Raw genomic sequence first — 16,428 nt, 5'->3', positions numbered from 1 at the left:
ACAAAGTTTCAGTTAGTATGAATAAATTCTAGAGAGTTCTTGTACAACATAGTGACTGTAACATTCCATCATATTTTGAAAATTAATAAGAAAGTAAGATTTAAGTATTTGCGCCACACACAAAAGTCTATGAGGTCATACATATGTTAATTAGTTCTGTGGAGCCATTCCATAATGTTTACCTATTTCAAAACATCATGTTGTATGTGATAAATATATAGTGTATTGTGTCAATGAAAAAAGTGGTGGAGGTTGGGGCTCCCTCTGGAGCTGGTGTGCTGCACATTGCAGCCCCAGTCTCTGCACTGCTGTCTTGCCTCAGTCCGCCACCAAAGGCAAGGACAAAGTGTGTACCTGGAAGACCTGCCCAAGTGGAATTTACCTGAAGCTGCCGGCACATTGGCTCCAAGATGGTTGGTGGGGGCTCTGCCTGTTCCAAGAACTGCCTGCTCTCACGTTGGTTAGTCTGTTGCTGATTGGAATTGCTGCTTGGGGCATTGACTTTGGGATGATTTGCATTCTGCAGAAGGTTGGCCTGGTCATTGCAGCGGGCATCTTCTTGTTTCTGATTGCATCAGTGGGGCTGATCAGAGCTGTAAAACACCATCAGATGTTGCTTTTTTTTTTTTTTTTTTTAAATGAGTATTCTCCTCTTCCCCTCCTTGTATTTATTGTTTAGTTTTCTGTCTCGTGTGCTTGTTTATCCCTGAATCAGGAGCAACAGAGTCAGCTTCTGGAGGTTGGTTGGAACAATAGCAAGTGCTCGAAATGACATCCAGAGAAAGTTAAACTGCTATGGGTCCTGAAGTTTTAACCTAGATGACACCTGTCTGGCTAGCTGTGTTCAAAGTAGCCACCGGTGCTTGCTGTGTGCTCCAATTAAAGGAGAACATGCTGGAAAAGTTTTGAGATTTGTGGTATCAGCCTCCTTTTCAGTTTTACAGAGGTCCTGGAGGTTGGGCTGACCTACAGATACAGGGACCAGAAGGATCCTCATGCTAACCCTAGTGCATTCCTTGATGAGAAAACAAGGAAAGTCTTTTGAATTCTGACTGTATTCACATTCTCTAATTTTAAATGAAGCTAGTTTGCCCATTTAACAAAAGAAATAGTATCTGGGAAATTTTATTATCAACAGTGGAATTATATATTTTCATTCTTATGTTTCTGTAGATGTTTTTCTTTTTCCATTGCTAAGGAAAGACTGAAATCTGTGGTATCCTCTGGCCCTCAGTGGTACCTATAATCTACTGTACTCAGTACCTGGCTTTGTCCACCATGGCCTTCCCTCGCATTTTTACCTGCAGAAAACTTTGTATGGCACTACTGTGTTGATCACATTGCAAAACTAAATACACATCTCACTGGAATAATTATATGTAGCACTGTGCTGTGTAGATAGTTCCTGCTGGAAGGAGTTAAAGTTTATTAAAGTCAGTAAGAGATTCTACTATGTTCAGTTCAATAAGGAAAATCTAAACTCCCAAGATATTTTTAGGAAAGATGTGGTGAAAAGTGTTAGTATAAAAGTGGCAATTTAGATCTAGTAGTCTGATGATTACACCAGTGTATTCTCGAAATAGCTGTGTCTTTAGGGAATTGTGCTTTAGTTTCTGACATTTACATGTAAATGCAAAGAAGAAGTGGTCTCATGAAGTGCTTAATGTAGAATGTTTACCTTCAGCTTTCAAAAATGGAATGAGTTTGCATAACTCAGAACATGTATCTATATAATCTTGATATTCTTTTTTTAATAATTTGAAGTCTAAAAAACTGCATTTTTAAACAAGTTACTATTAATGCACTGGCCCATGCAGCAAAAAAGTATCTGATTATCTTAAAAATTGTTAAATAACTTTTTCATGAAATTTCTCAGTATTGTAATAGCAACTTATCAAATCAAAATATATTTGAGTGATATTTCCCATAATTTGAACTTGAAATGGTCTCGTGGTCCTGTATATTATGTTAAAAATTAAAAGATGGAAACCTTAAAAGAAAAAAGAAAAAAAAGTTATTGAAAGTATTTTAAAAGGCAAATATATTACAGAGGATCAATAAAGCAGAAAGTGTTAAGACTCTGAAAAGACAATAAAATGGGAAAATTTCTGTAAAGAGTAACAGAAAAATTCCAGAACAGGTACAAATAAACAGAAATAAGAATGAAAAAGATGTACCCAGCTATGGATGTTAGGAGCACTGAGGCAGTCGGGGGAGGGTATTAAGGCAACTTGGGGCCAGCAAATCTGAAAACTTAGATAAAATGGATAAATCCCAAGGAAATAATGCAACTTTTCAAAAGTTGTTTCAAAAAAGAAATTGAGGACCTGAGTACTTCTATTATCATTAAAATTGAATCAGTAGCTTAAATTTTCTCATTAAAAAAAAATACCACCCCATATGTCTTTAGAAATAAGTTATCCAGCATTGAAGGCATAGATGATTCTGATATTTTATGAACTTTTCCAGACAATAGAAAGAGAACATACTTCTCAAACCAGTCACCCAGCTAGCTAAACTTGAAAACAAAATAAGACAGAGTCCAGGAAAGTGACATTTCAGCCACATCTCAGAACAGAAAAGCAAATGTTTTCTATGTCTGTGCTGCAGCCTTTTTATTTGTTTTTGTTTTTTTAAGCAATACCTTAGAATTATCTTTGTCTGAACCAGTCCTCACTAGGAAACTGGGGAGCCCGATATGTTCTATATGTCAAGAAGAATGCTTTAATCAATTTTATTAATATTTTATAGTTATAATTAGTTTTAATAAAATTTATAGTTAGTATCTCTGATCTAAAATGTGAAATGTTCCAAAATGCAAAACATTTTGATCGCTGACATCATGCCACAAGTAGAAAATCCCATACCCTGAAACTTTGATTTATGTACAAAATTTATTAAAAATATTATATAAATCAACTTCGTGCTGCATGTCTAATGTAAGTAGGAAACATAAATGAATTTAGTATCCCCTCCCCAAGATACCTCATTATATATATGAAAATACAGCAAAATCTGGGGGGGGGGGGAGTCTGAAAGCAGAGGGCTTTTGGTGCCAAGCTTTCAGGTAGCGAATGCACATGCTATGGTTGTTTCTCCTTACACTGTATCACTCAGTGTAGAAAGAACATGCTAATTTGTTCTCACAATTTTAAAACTTTGTGGTTTTGGTGATACTCACTTTTCTGTTATGTTTTTCCCCTTTTTCCTAAAGATCCTCGGGAGCCCACAGCGTCTCTGCGACTTGGCAGGTCCCAGTTCCACTGAGCCAGAACCCAGAAAAAGATCAATTTCAAAAAGAAAGTCTCACTTGGATCTTCTCAAACTGTATGATGTTCCCCCCACCCCTTTTCTCTTTTTGGTACCAGGGATTGAACCCAGGGGCACTTAACCACTGAGGCACATCCCCAACCCATTTTATTTTTTAATTTTGAGACAGGGTCTCACTAAGTTGCTTAGGGCCTCACTAAGTTGCTGAGGCTGGCCTCAAACTTGCAAGCCTTCTGCTTCCACATCCCAAGTTGCTGGAATTACAGGTGTGTGCCACCATACCCAGGGATACTTCCCCTTTTAGATCTAATTGCTTGGTGAAAACAGCTTCTCTGAATTCTCTTCATTGTATTTCCAAATTCCTGAAATTTTCATGAAGCTGCATTATATGAAATGTGCATGTTTATTAATCACCATTTACCAGTTGTAGGAAAAGACATCACAATTTATTATAATCATACAACTTTCCTTATTTTCATATTGACTTAACACCAGATATATAAAATGAAATGTTCAAAAATTATTCATTGGAGTTGTTTTAGGGAAGAACTTTTTGATCTCCAGTATGGTAGCGGTAGAATTCCTTCACACATAGCCTCTCTGGAAAACTGAATATTATATGATTTATAGTAGCTGTATTGACATGTATCTGTTCAGGAATGTTTATTTTATAGAGAAAGTTTCACATTATCATGTAGCCATTGTATTTATTTTCTAGTGGGAAAAAAAAATGAGCAAAATACAAAAGTGAGCTTTTTCAGTGCCTGTCCTTAGGAAAATTATAAATTTCCTTCAAGAATTTTCATTTGTACCTTGATAAACCAGCCAGCCAAGGGGGAGTGTGATGTGAGATGGGCCACTTTACCTGGAGGTTTTCTTAACCAAGAATGGTAGCTTCATTTATTGATTCACCGTCCAGATCATTTGACTTAATGCTCATTAGACAGCCTCTTTTGACTGCTACTCAGTTTGCTAGGCTAAAAACTCTGTTCATCTGGAACATTTTTCTCTTCCACACGCATGTGCTGTTCCCCCCTTGAATGCCGTGCAGTATCATGGATGGCATGACCGAAGCGTGCATCAAGGGCGGCATTGAAGCCTGCTACGCTGCAGTGTCCTGTGTCTGCGCCTTGCTGGGGGCCCTGGACGAGCTCAGCCAGGGCAAGGGCTTGAGCGAGGGTCAAGTGCAGCTGCTGCTCCTGCGCCTGGAAGAGCTGAGGGACGGGGCCGAGTCCAGCAGAGACTCCATGGAGATCAACGAGGCTGACTTCCGCTGGCAGCGGCGAGTGCTGTCCTCAGAGCACACACCGTGGGAGTCAGGGAACGAGAGAAGCCCCGACATCAGCATCAGTGTCACTACAGACACAGGGCAGACCACCTTGGAGGGAGAGTTGGGCCAGACGACCCCCGAGGACCACACAGAGAACCACAAGAATGGGCTTAAATCACCAGCAATCAGGGAGGACAAGGAGACGCTGGGCAAAGTGTCAGAACCGGAGGCAGTGGACCAGCCCGACGTGGTTCAAAGAAGCCACACGGTGGCTTACCCCGACATCACTAACTTCCTGTCCGTGGACTGCAGGATGCGGTCCTATGGATCTAGGTACAGTGAGAGCAACTTCAGTGTGGATGACCAAGACCTGTCGAGGACAGAATTCGATTCCTGTGATCAGTACTCGATGGCAGCAGAGAAGGACTCCGGCAGGTCTGATGTGTCCGACATCGGGTCCGACAATTGTTCACTGGCTGACGAAGAGCAGACCCCGAGGGACTGCCTGGGCCACCGGTCCTTGCGAACAGCAGCTCTGTCTCTCAAACTGCTGAAGAACCAGGAAGCCGACCAGCACAGCGCCAGGCTGTTCGTGCAGTCCCTGGAAGGCCTCCTTCCCCGCCTCCTGGCTCTCTCCACCGTGGAAGAGGTGGACTCGGCCCTCCAGAACTTTGCCTCCACTTTCTGCTCAGGTTTGTAAACCATCTTTTAGTTCAGAACCCTTTGCCTTCCTTGGCCATGGTCATCCTGCTTGCAGCTTGGAATCTCAGACCATGTTAATGAATCTTGGGGTTTCCTCTGTTTAAAGGGAGCAGAGGAATATAAGACTTAGCAGTGGAAGCAGATTCGTGGACAGAGGAGCTCAACAGCCTGGGCTTCTGACCTGCTGGGCTTCCCTGTGGCAAGGCAAGAGCCCAGAAAACATTGCAGGTCCCCCAGAATACCTGGGTGTCAGAGCACAGTGCTGCAGCAGCTTGTGATGACTATATCCCTGAGCATCAAGAAATGGTAAAACTATATAGAGAGTCTTCTGTTTGAGATTTTAATTATCCATATAAAACCTCCACTGCATGTCTCAGCATTTCATATATGAAATTTAGCTCTCAGATAACTTCATGTTTATAAACACCATCCTCTAGTAATTTCAGATAAATGAGTCATCACTATGGTGAATACTGACTTCCAAAGCTCTCCCTCATTTCTTAGGAGAATTAAGAAATATAATCCCAGCAAGGTCTTTTATAAAATTTGAGGCTAAAGTAAATCTTTGAGTCTGTGTTTTTATATCTTTCAAGTTAATGCTTATTTTTAAGACATGCAAAACAGGGCTTGCTTGCATTAATATTTTTTAATGTGGCCATATTACATGGCACTCTGAAGTTGCAAACTGACCCAAACTACGTAGGTCTATAAAATATCCCATCAGACCCAATATGTTGTATGAAATTATTTTTTACATGTAGAAATCCATACATTGAAAAAGACTTCATAAATTTTTCATTGTTTCTAAATATAGTTTTTAGTGATTGTAATTAAGTTACTTGCCTTTTTAAATCTAATGACATCCACGGTGCTCTTACCATTTAGGAGTTGGTCTCTAGGTGCAAATTGTAGACCTGTCAATCTGTGGTCCTGTTACCAATAAGGTACATCTCCTTGGTTACCCACTTTGGTTTGATTGATGGCACTGGTTATGGTGGTGGGTCAGCTGAAGCCACTGGATGCTGGCCTGTGGCCACTTCTGAACCAAGGCCCTTGCTCTTGCTCCCCTTGCAAGGGCCAACTCCAAGATTATTAATTAACAAAAGAGAAACATTGGTGCTATACTGAGACAAGGGAGATGGCAGATTTCCTTTGTTCTCTGAAGAGAAAGTTATACAAGTAAAAATAGGAGGAAAAACCCCACTGAGTCATCAACCAGATCTTTGACTTTTTTGCACAGTTGGTGAGGGCGGGTAGGCAGTATGACACAGTACAAGTGGCCCTTTACCACTGAGCTACACCCCCAGCCCTTCTTGTTTTATATTTTTTGGGACAGGGTCTCACTAAGTTGCAGAGGCTGGCTTTGAACTTGCCATCCTTCTGCCTCAGCCTCCTGGGTAGCTGGGATTATAGGTATACACCACCACACCCAGCTTCGTTTATCCATTTCGACATCAAAAACTTCAAACCTTTTGCCAGAAACTTCTATTGCAAGCTCACCCCTGCCCTGTTAGCAGGGGCTGCTTTCTTGGCTAAATCATGTCACTCAGCCTTTCCCAGTGACCCCTACTCTCATACAGCTAATGTGCCATTGAAATGAGACTCCTTGATTCCATGTGCCTCAAGAGAGCCTTTCTTTTAAAACAAAGTTTCTTATGGGGTAGAAATTTGAAAACAAAAAAGGGTTTTTATAAAGACAGCACTTGACCTGAGCCATGATTGCTGCAGAAGTGCCTGTCTGGTTCTGTGTAGAACAAGGTGGCATCTATGTAAGGTAGCTCCTGAGGACAAAAAGAAAGCTCCAGCCTTGCACAGCAATCTAGAAAGGGTCACGGGCACTTACTTAGGTGCTGTTCCTTAGACGAGTGTTTCAGTTAGCCTTGAGACTTACTCTGATTAAATATAAGGCTGGCTGCCAGCAATAGGATATTTATCATTTACCAAATTTTACAAAAGATGGAGTAACACGAATGAATCTCAGTTGTGCAAGAAATAACTGCTTCCTTACACTTAAAATGAATCTGACCACGGACCCCCACCTGCCTAGCTGGCAGGATATTTGGTCTCTGCCTTCCCTCAGGTTCCCATCCCAGGATCAAACCCAAAGCTAGAGTTTTTGCAAATCTGTAAAGGGAAGCCTCTCACCTGTTACATGCCAATAAACCCCCTTCCCAGTTCACAGCACTGGGGTTCCCATGATTTTGCTGCCTCCTTGCCAGCCTGGGGTCAGGGATGCTCTGGTAAGGCTGGAAGCCCCTGCTCTTTATCATCCACCCTCCTCCTGGTCCGGCCAGCTCTGCAGATACCGAGGAGCTGCAGGGAGGGATAAGTGCCATTATTATTTGTTTAATAAAAAGGAAGAGAAGTATTCCAGAAGCACAGTTGGAGAATAGGTAAGCTAAGGAAACCCCTCTGTACTACTCTGGAATTTGTGGAATATAAAATTTGTAGAATATAATACTGTGAAGACAAAATAAAAACAAACAATAATCATATCACCTTGAGGTTGTCTCTGACATATTTTGGCATCTTTTTTCACAGGCATTTTTCAGCATATAAATATGCTCATTTACATGTATCTGCAATAATTGTTGATGCTAAATAGCCCTTCCTGTGTGCCCTACATTCTCTAGGGGTTTCAGGCATATGAATTCATTTGACATCCCATAAGGCAGCAGAACTGTTATCCCCATTTTATAGATGAGGAAACTGAGATGTGGGGAGTAGTCAGTCACCCAAAGTACCACAGCTAGGAAGAACTGATCTCAGGATGGGAACCTGAGCCCTGTGGCTGCAGAGAGCAGGCTCTGAATTGTCACACGCCCAGTGCCCAGATAGGTAGAGAGAGAACACATGCACGTAGATAGGGAAAGAATGTAATGTGTGTCATCTTGTAATTTATGTTGCACTTAATATCTTGTTAGCATATTCCTTAGGTCTTTAAATATTCTTTGAAAGTGTGATTTATGATGAATCTATAACATTGATTTCTGTTAACTCACTACAGTGTATTTAATGCTCTTTTTGGTGGACCCCTAAGTTTTTCTCTACATGCTCCTCTTGGAGGCTTTTTAATTATTTAGGAAATGCTGTGCTGTTCAAGAACACAAAAGTCCCGTGGAGTTGATCTGCCCTGAAAAGCTGTAGCACAGAAAATGTGGGACAGCTGTCCAAGGCTCAAAAGACATGGATGGCTCCTGGGGATGCATACTACGGGGACAGGAACTCAGAGATACATGAATAGAAATCTATATGGTAGCATTGTTTGACAGTAATGATATCAGAAATAACCAAAATGCTCCAAAATACAGGAAAGGTTAAATGAGTGATAGTACATCCATTAGCATTATACAGCCATTTTAATAATGTTTTTGAGTAATAATGAAGGATATGGAAAATGGTCAAAATGTGATTTTTAAAAGAGGAATTCAGGATTAACATTAAAATGTTAATATTACTCATAGAGAATGGCATGATTGCGAATTGATTTTATTTACTTCTGTGTAATTTTCCCAAATCTCTAAGCATAATTTCTTGTAACTTCTACCAGGAAACAAAGCAGGAGTGTTATATAAAAATTGGAACTATAGATTCTAAGAGATGCAGAGTCATATAATCTTAGCATAAAGGCTTAGAAAGTGGAGAATGCCCACACAGCATTGTGAGAGTGACTGTAAGAACATTCTTGTGCACAGCTGGTAAGAGGAACAAATAGTATGGATAAAACTATATGGAAGATGCTTTGGTCGTATCTATTAAAATTAATATATGTATTCAGCTCTTAGATATTTATCCCACAAATACGCATCCTAAAAGTAGTTTCATCACTTCAGCTTTTTTTCATAATGGAAACAATAGAAATGACCACCAGGTGAACATTACTTGTTTAGATCACCAGGCAACCATGCAGGGCATGTACACAGTCATCAAAAAGAATGAGGCAGATCTGTAAGTGCTAATATGAAGAGGGATCTAGGATGTGTTCTTGGAAAATGTCATATTACAAAACGATGTATACAGTATGATTTTTTTGTGGTTTTATTTCCAGACATATCAAGGAAGTGAGCTTTGCTGGGAACGTTATCACTGAGGTTCAAGAGAAGCAAGACTGTTATTTTCTATACTCGAGTTCTGTTAAATATTTTGAATGAAGAATTTAATGTTAATTTTAAAAGAAATGTCATATTTCCTTGACATGGAAGAGACTCTTAGGGGTCTTTTGTGCTTATTTTGTATCCATTTGTGCACTGGTAACCAGTCAGGCAGGTGATCTATCCTTCTGTTCCTGATAATAAGGAGCATTTCAGTTGCAGAGGGACAGAATGAGCTTCAGTTATTGAAACTGGAAAATACAAATATGAAAACCAGAATATGTTAAAAGTTCCTTTAGTTTGTCACTCCAAATTGGGTAACACTGCAATGAGACCAATCAAAAGGACACTTGGGAAATAGAGGATTAGAGAGTGACATGCAACAGCAGAATCTTCTCACAACATTACAAGCCAGGGTAGCATGGCATGCTGCAAAGAACCTGTACTTTAGACCCAGAAAACCTTTGCCAATTTCTCGCTGTATAACTTTGGGCAAGTTAGTCAATATCTCTGAGGCACTTTCCTTGCTGGTAAACAATGTTTGGGTAGGATTAAATGAAATAATAGATGAGAAGAGATTGGTTTTAGGCAGTTGGCATTTAATTGATTGTACCCATTGGATTCTTTCCATTATTATTATTATTACCAGTGAACTATATCTGGTATAGCACAAAAATGGTTGTTTTCCTTAAGTGGATGGAATATCCCTCATTTTGTTTTATTCACAAATTCACTTGCTCTTTGTAACTGAAGAAATTAACCTGCATACAGATATGGGCTAATACCAACAGGTTGCTGCCAACAAGTCAGAGAAATTATTTAGGAATTGGGTTCATCTGCTAGCAGCGCATTCCAGGAGCATGCTGCATCTCTGCTAACTATCTGAGACCCCATGTGTATAGACACATGAGCTGTCTTTTTCCCTTTTTTTATCATCTGAGCAGGTGTTCAATTTTCTGAAACACGTTGCAAGGAAAATAGTAACTAATTTCAAAAATTTTAAAGCAGTTATGAATGATGTCTAAAATCAGTACAGATTCTTCCCCCACCCATTATTCACAGACTCAAATGTATCTCTCACGGATGATCCAAGGTACTTAAATGCCCATCCCTGCATACTGCTTTTTGGTTTACAATGCAAAGAGATCAATTTTAGACCCTTATCTCTTCCAGAGAACTGGAAACAACCCCACCAGGACCTTCAGAGTGCTGGGGGTTCCCATGGACCATTGGGGCTGAGGTGTAATTTCATGTCCTGACCAAGGATAGTGGAATTTTCAGATTCTGCTCTCAACCTGACCTTCCTTTTGAAAATGCACCGTGGCCCATGATCATGAAGTGCTCTCAGGAATCTTAAGGTAGCAGCAGAATTCTGTCAGCACTCTGTCTCAAACTGTCCATGGTGGTTCTGCTGGAATTCACACACACACACACACACACACACACACACACACACACACACACACACACCTGCATACACATGCACACACACACGCACACCCAGACATGCTTACTCCCACCATAAAATATTGGAAAGGTCTTGAGTTTTTTTCAATTTCAAAATCTTTTTCTGGCCCTCGCCTTCCTACAGTCACATTCATTTAAAACTTCACAGGAACATAAGTCAACATTCCAGTTGTAAATTTGTATTTCTCATTTATTTGACTGTTCACTCCAGAAGACCTCAACATGTCCTTTCAGAGGTGTATTTCTGCTGAAAGGATGACTTCAGATGTGGTCTGAGGAATGAATAGGCTGTGTAACTTGCTGCACATATTTTAGCCTGGATTGTTTCACCCACATCCCTAAATCCAGCCTCAGAGTGTTCTCGGAACAAATAGAGCTAACGTCACACCAGATGCAGGGGAGCTGAGGGGTAACACACCTCACCCCAGGCTCTCTTCTCTAAGTCTGAACAAGGCACTAGCGCACCAGCTGAATGAGCCCATCTTTGGAGCATGAGATTAGTTCATTTGGGTGTATGTTTTTTTTTTTTCAATTTATATCAAAGCCCAGAGACTGTTCAAAATGAAACCCCTATTAAGTTTAAAATATCGTATGTCATTTTTTAAGAAAAAAAATAGTGGAAAACAAACCAATAGCTATTACATGCTTTTGTGCCTCTTTATTCCCCCATTTCTAAAAAAAAAAAATGGCTTAATTGAGATAAAACTTACACACCATAGTTTAACCATTTGGTGCACACAATTAACTGTTTTTGATATTTTGCATTTTTATTTGTTTTAACAGTGGTAAAATGTATGGGATGCTAAAATTTGCTGTTTTAATCATTTTTAAATGTGTGATTTGGCACTAACTATATTCACAATATTTTACAACCATTGCCACTATCTCTAGAACTTTCTTTTTAAATCATATGAAATAGAAACTACCCTCTCCCCTCTGGTAACCTCCAATATGCTTTCTGTCTCTATGAATTTATCTATTCTAGGTACTTCATATAAGTGGATCATACATATTTACTTATTTTACCTAGCATAATGTTTCCTTTTTAACATTTTAACGTGGACACAATACCTTTATTTTATTTATTTTTATGTGGTGCTGAGGATCGAACCCAGTACCTCACATGTGCAAGGCAAGTGCTCTATCATTGAGCCACAACTCCATCCCAGCTTAATGTTTTCATGGTTAATTTATGCTGTAGCAGGTACCAGAACTCCCATTCCTGTTTATGGCTGAATAATATTTCATTTATACACATGCCAACTTTTGTCTACCCATTTGTCCATTGCTAGATTCTTGGGTTGTTACCTCCTTTTGGTTATTAGGAGTTATGCTGTTCAAATCCCTGCTTTCAATTTTTTTTTTTTTTTTTTTGGAAATATAACTAAAAGTGGAATGGCTGATCATATGGAAATTCTACATTTAGCTTTTCGAAAGGTTTGTATTTAAGAGTAACTTCTCTAATCATCTTACATGCATGGTTGCCTCTTGTTCTCATAATAGTCTTATTAATTCATTCTTATTCAGTCATTCAACAAAAATTTGTAAGGGTCTATTATGTGTCGGGCACTGTTCTGGGCACTGGGGATTCTGTAACGAACAAAACTAGTGAAGTCATACCTTCTTATAGGTCTTATGTAATAGTGGTGCCGGCAGAAATTAAACACATTATTAATATAGTGTTGGACACAATAAATGTCATTGAGGCATAAAGAATGCAGAGTGAGCCAGATGCAGTGGCACATACCTGTAATCCTAGCAGCTCAGGAGGCTGAGGCAGGAGGATTGCAAATTCAAAGCCAGCCTCAGCAATTTAGCAAAATCCTCAGCAACTTAGTGAGACCCTGTCTCTAAATAATTTTTAAAAAAACTAAGGTCTGTGGATGTGGCTTAGTGACTTAGGGCCCCTGGGTTCAATCTTCAGTACCAAAAACAAAAAACCAAAAACCAGGGTGAGGAAGTAGAATATTAAGGTTGTGATAGAATACTGTTTAGTTGGAATCGAAAGGAAGGGCTCTGAAAAACTGACACTTGAACTAAGAATTGAAAGAATCAAAGGAGCCAGCCGGTCATCAGGTGATCTTCAGGAGACCATTCTGGAGAGTGACAAAAGTGATGCAAAGATCCTGAGGCAGGTCCAGGTGGGTGTGGTGAGGAAAGAGCCAGCAGGTTAGGAGGCTGCAGAACTGAGGAGGAGAGGGGAGGGAGAGGTTGGAGCTGTGCTATATTGTCATGGGAAGCCACTGGAGAGCTTGAGCCAGGGATAGAACATAGTCAGTTATTCTCCCTATTTTTAGGAAAACCAGGTGAGAGAGGGCTTAAATGATTTTACCAAAATTGCAGCTGCTAAGTACAGATCAAGAATCAGCACAGGCAGATCCACACTCCTCCTCACGTGTGTGTGTCTGGTCCTACCAGCATCTTGCTGGCTGCTGTTGCCACACCACGGCGTAGAAAGGCTCTGCCCCAGGCAGGGTCCATCATGAGGATCAGTTCCCGGCTGCTGGACACGGGGCTCAGCAGACACCTGTTTGCATCCCCCTTAGGCATGATGCACTCCCCCTGCTTTGACGGGAGCAGCAGCCTGTGCTTCCAGATGCTGATGAACGCGGACAGCCTGTACACAGCCGCGCACTGCGCCCTGCTCCTCAACCTGAAGCTCTCCCACGGTGACTACTACAGGAAGCGGCCAACCCTGGCGCCTGGCATGATGGTGAGTGTGCCCTCTCACCGTGGCTGCTCCAAGGACAGGCTCCAGCCTCCTGGCTGCACAGCTGAGCTTCGGTGCCTGGAGAGGATCAGCACAGTGTGTTCTGGTCCACACTGCTAGCAGGGCTGGTGCCCGTGACACAGCTTTGAAGTGCGGAAAGTGATGGTGGCATCAGGGCACAGGTGTGCGATTTGCACAGTGCTGTGAGCTCCAGAGCTGGCCACGGGACAGTAGCCAGGGAAGAACCCTGAATCTTGCCAATGGGGCAGTAATTCATCTGGTGGCACTGTCAAACGTGTGTAAAGCACGTTAAAAAAAAAAAAAAATCAACACACAGAGATCAGGAGATGTACAGAGAATTTCCTGAAAATGAAGATGTACTGTTACACAACCTCTTTGTGGTATTCTAGAACATTCCCAGACCTACCCATGAGCCAGAACTGAGGCTGCCAACTGCTGATCATTCAGCAGCTCCTGTAGGGTGTTGACTGAGAAGGACACTGATTAGCAGTAACTGGGCTCCTTAACTGAGCAAGCCACTCTGTGGTGTCCTCTAATAGCAGATTGTAAGGCTGAATGCACGGCATCTTCAGAAGGGAAACACCGGCCATTTGTCTTCTTAATAAACGATGCATTCCCAAGGATAAGCAGTAGAGCAGGAGGATAGTCAGGTGGCCCTTGAGGTGTGTATGCTCCTTCAGGGAGCACATCCCATCTCTGGACTCTTGGGGCAGTGAGAAGAGGAAGCTGTCAAAGGTGGCTATGCTGTTTCTGGCCCTCCCACCCAGCAGAGTAAGAAGTAAAATGCTGCATCTTATCCTTCTCCACGGTCTCTGTACAAGGAGTCTGTCAAACGATGCCAGAAGTGAGAGGAGCTGCGCAAAGTTTGGAACTTCTCCATCTCAGCCTCTCCCCGCTTGACCTCCCCCCGCTCAATTAAAAAGCCCTGAGTCAGTGGCAGGGGAGGTGGTTGACATGAAAAGGCAGCTCGAGAGCCTGTTTATTTGCAGAGAGCCACATGTGGGTTCCTTTTAATGTGCTCACTCTGCAGAAAGAGTTCATGAAACAGGTCCAGACCAGCGGGGTGCTGATGGTCTTCTCCCAAGCCTGGATCGAGGAGCTGTACCACCAGGTGCTTGAGAGAAACATGCTTGGAGAAGCTGGCTACTGGGGCAGCCCGGAGGACAACAGCCTTCCTCTCATCACCATGCTGACCGGTCAGTGGCTCTTTCCACTTGGCAGGGTAGGAAGCCTTGTAATCAAAGGCTCTTTCAGGTATGAAGTTGTGCTTCAAGCAGACTTTGAAACCACATCCACAAGTTTCTCTGGTAGTCAGTGACAGTTCCAGGGAAGTGTCATAAATATAACCTCACAAGCATTTTCAGTCCTTTTACCATGGGGAACCTGTCGGGCTCACTGTGTCCCACTAGACAGGGTCAAACGTAGCACCTTCAACTCTGGTGCAAGGCTGTAGGCCTCTTCAGTGGCTACATAATGCTTTCTGGACTCAAGGCCCAGAGTTATTATGGGAAGCTCCACGTGCTCATAGAGGCCCTCTACCATTCGTTGCTCCTGGGATTTGACCAGCAGTACAAAACTACTGACCCTAAACTTGGCCTTATTCCCATTTCCTGTCCATGTAAGAGCTCCTCCCTTCCCTTCCCAACTGTACCAGAATTCACAATAATGCCAAAACCTGGCCTTCCAAGCATCTTTCCATACAGTGTCCAGAGTTTTTAATATCCTGTTCAACTTTTAGAAATGTCTCATGACAGTAAGGAGAGCAGTATTCCGTATCATTGTGGAGTACTTTTGGATTTTTGTTTGTTGTTGTTTTTGGCAAAAGCAGATTTTGTTGATCTTTCATGACTTAGCCATGATGTCAGTTAAAGATCAGGAAGTATCCAGACATCTGGTCTGTTCACCAGAAGTCTTAATAAGTTAAATCTTCAGGTTTGTTCTATCAATTACTGCAGACTGGTGTCTGATCTGAATTGTCCACTCAGTTCCAGCTGATAGGCCCTGCACCTAATGTCCCCACCTTCACTATAGTGTCCTGTGTCCTCACACAGCTAAATATCTCTGCACCAGGTAGGAGCAAGGTTGGAGTGGGCAGGACAGTCCAGCTGGGAGGCTGGATCTTTTGGCCAAATGGCATGTCATATTGCCTGCAGTTGGTACTGGGGGACTCTTATAAAGATGGACAGATTTGACTGTTGCAGATGGAACCCAACAATGAAGAATTTGGAATGGAGCACTATTGAGGAATCAAGCAGTAAGTCAAGACGTACAATGAAGTCTGTCCCCATGGGGCAGAATCCTGGTCATTGTGTGGCATTTGTAGTCTTACTTCCAGAACAAGAATGGAGCTGGGGAAGCAAGACTGGGTCCCAAGCATTGCAGATCAAAATCACTGGACAGTTACCAGTTTGTGTTTTGTTGATTCCAATAGTATTGACACTCATTTGAAAAATAATAATGTATATATATGAGGGACATTTATTTAGTTTATCTATAAGCAATACTTGGTTTTCATCTGTTTTCACAAACCACCTTCAATAGGGATGGAAGGTTCTGTCCAGAACTTGTAAGTGCCTTGGAATTTGGATCTCCAACATGCCAACTCTAATTCCTCAATTTTAAAATACCATAGTTTCTGCCAAATAAGTCTATGAAACTTTTACCTGAGGCTTAATAAAAGGGGTCATTCAATAGATGTAGAATGAGCAACAGACCTTTCACAGTGGCCATATTCATCAAATACCATCAATCAGTGACCTCTTTTATAATGGAACAGTAAGTTCAATCACTACATCCATAGAAAATTTATTTAGCTTTAGATTAATGATAGAAAAATAGCCTTTTCATAAGAATTTGACAAAAGAAGTTTTCATGAATCTTAGCAGTAAATTCCAGAT

The 16,428-nt window shown here is 41.4% G+C and overlaps 1 protein-coding gene and 1 pseudogene across 1 annotated transcript in view; both read left to right on the top strand.

Annotated features, from left to right (window-relative positions):
* Positions 1-16,428, top strand: part of Arfgef3 (ARFGEF family member 3) — a 160,768-nt gene that overhangs the window by 88,957 nt on the left and 55,383 nt on the right. Inside the window, exons 11-14 of the mRNA XM_047557835.1 lie at positions 3,215-3,327; positions 4,322-5,232; positions 13,347-13,513; positions 14,562-14,727. Of these exons, the coding sequence (XP_047413791.1) occupies positions 3,215-3,327; positions 4,322-5,232; positions 13,347-13,513; positions 14,562-14,727 (1,357 nt within the window). The remainder of the gene's footprint in view (positions 1-3,214; positions 3,328-4,321; positions 5,233-13,346; positions 13,514-14,561; positions 14,728-16,428) is intronic.
* Positions 411-1,045, top strand: LOC124988415 (tetraspanin-13-like; annotated as a pseudogene).

This window comes from Sciurus carolinensis, chromosome 7 (genome assembly GCF_902686445.1).
Source record: "Sciurus carolinensis chromosome 7, mSciCar1.2, whole genome shotgun sequence".
NCBI lineage: Eukaryota > Metazoa > Chordata > Mammalia > Rodentia > Sciuridae > Sciurus > Sciurus carolinensis.
This window is presented reverse-complemented; position numbering and strand designations above follow the sequence as displayed.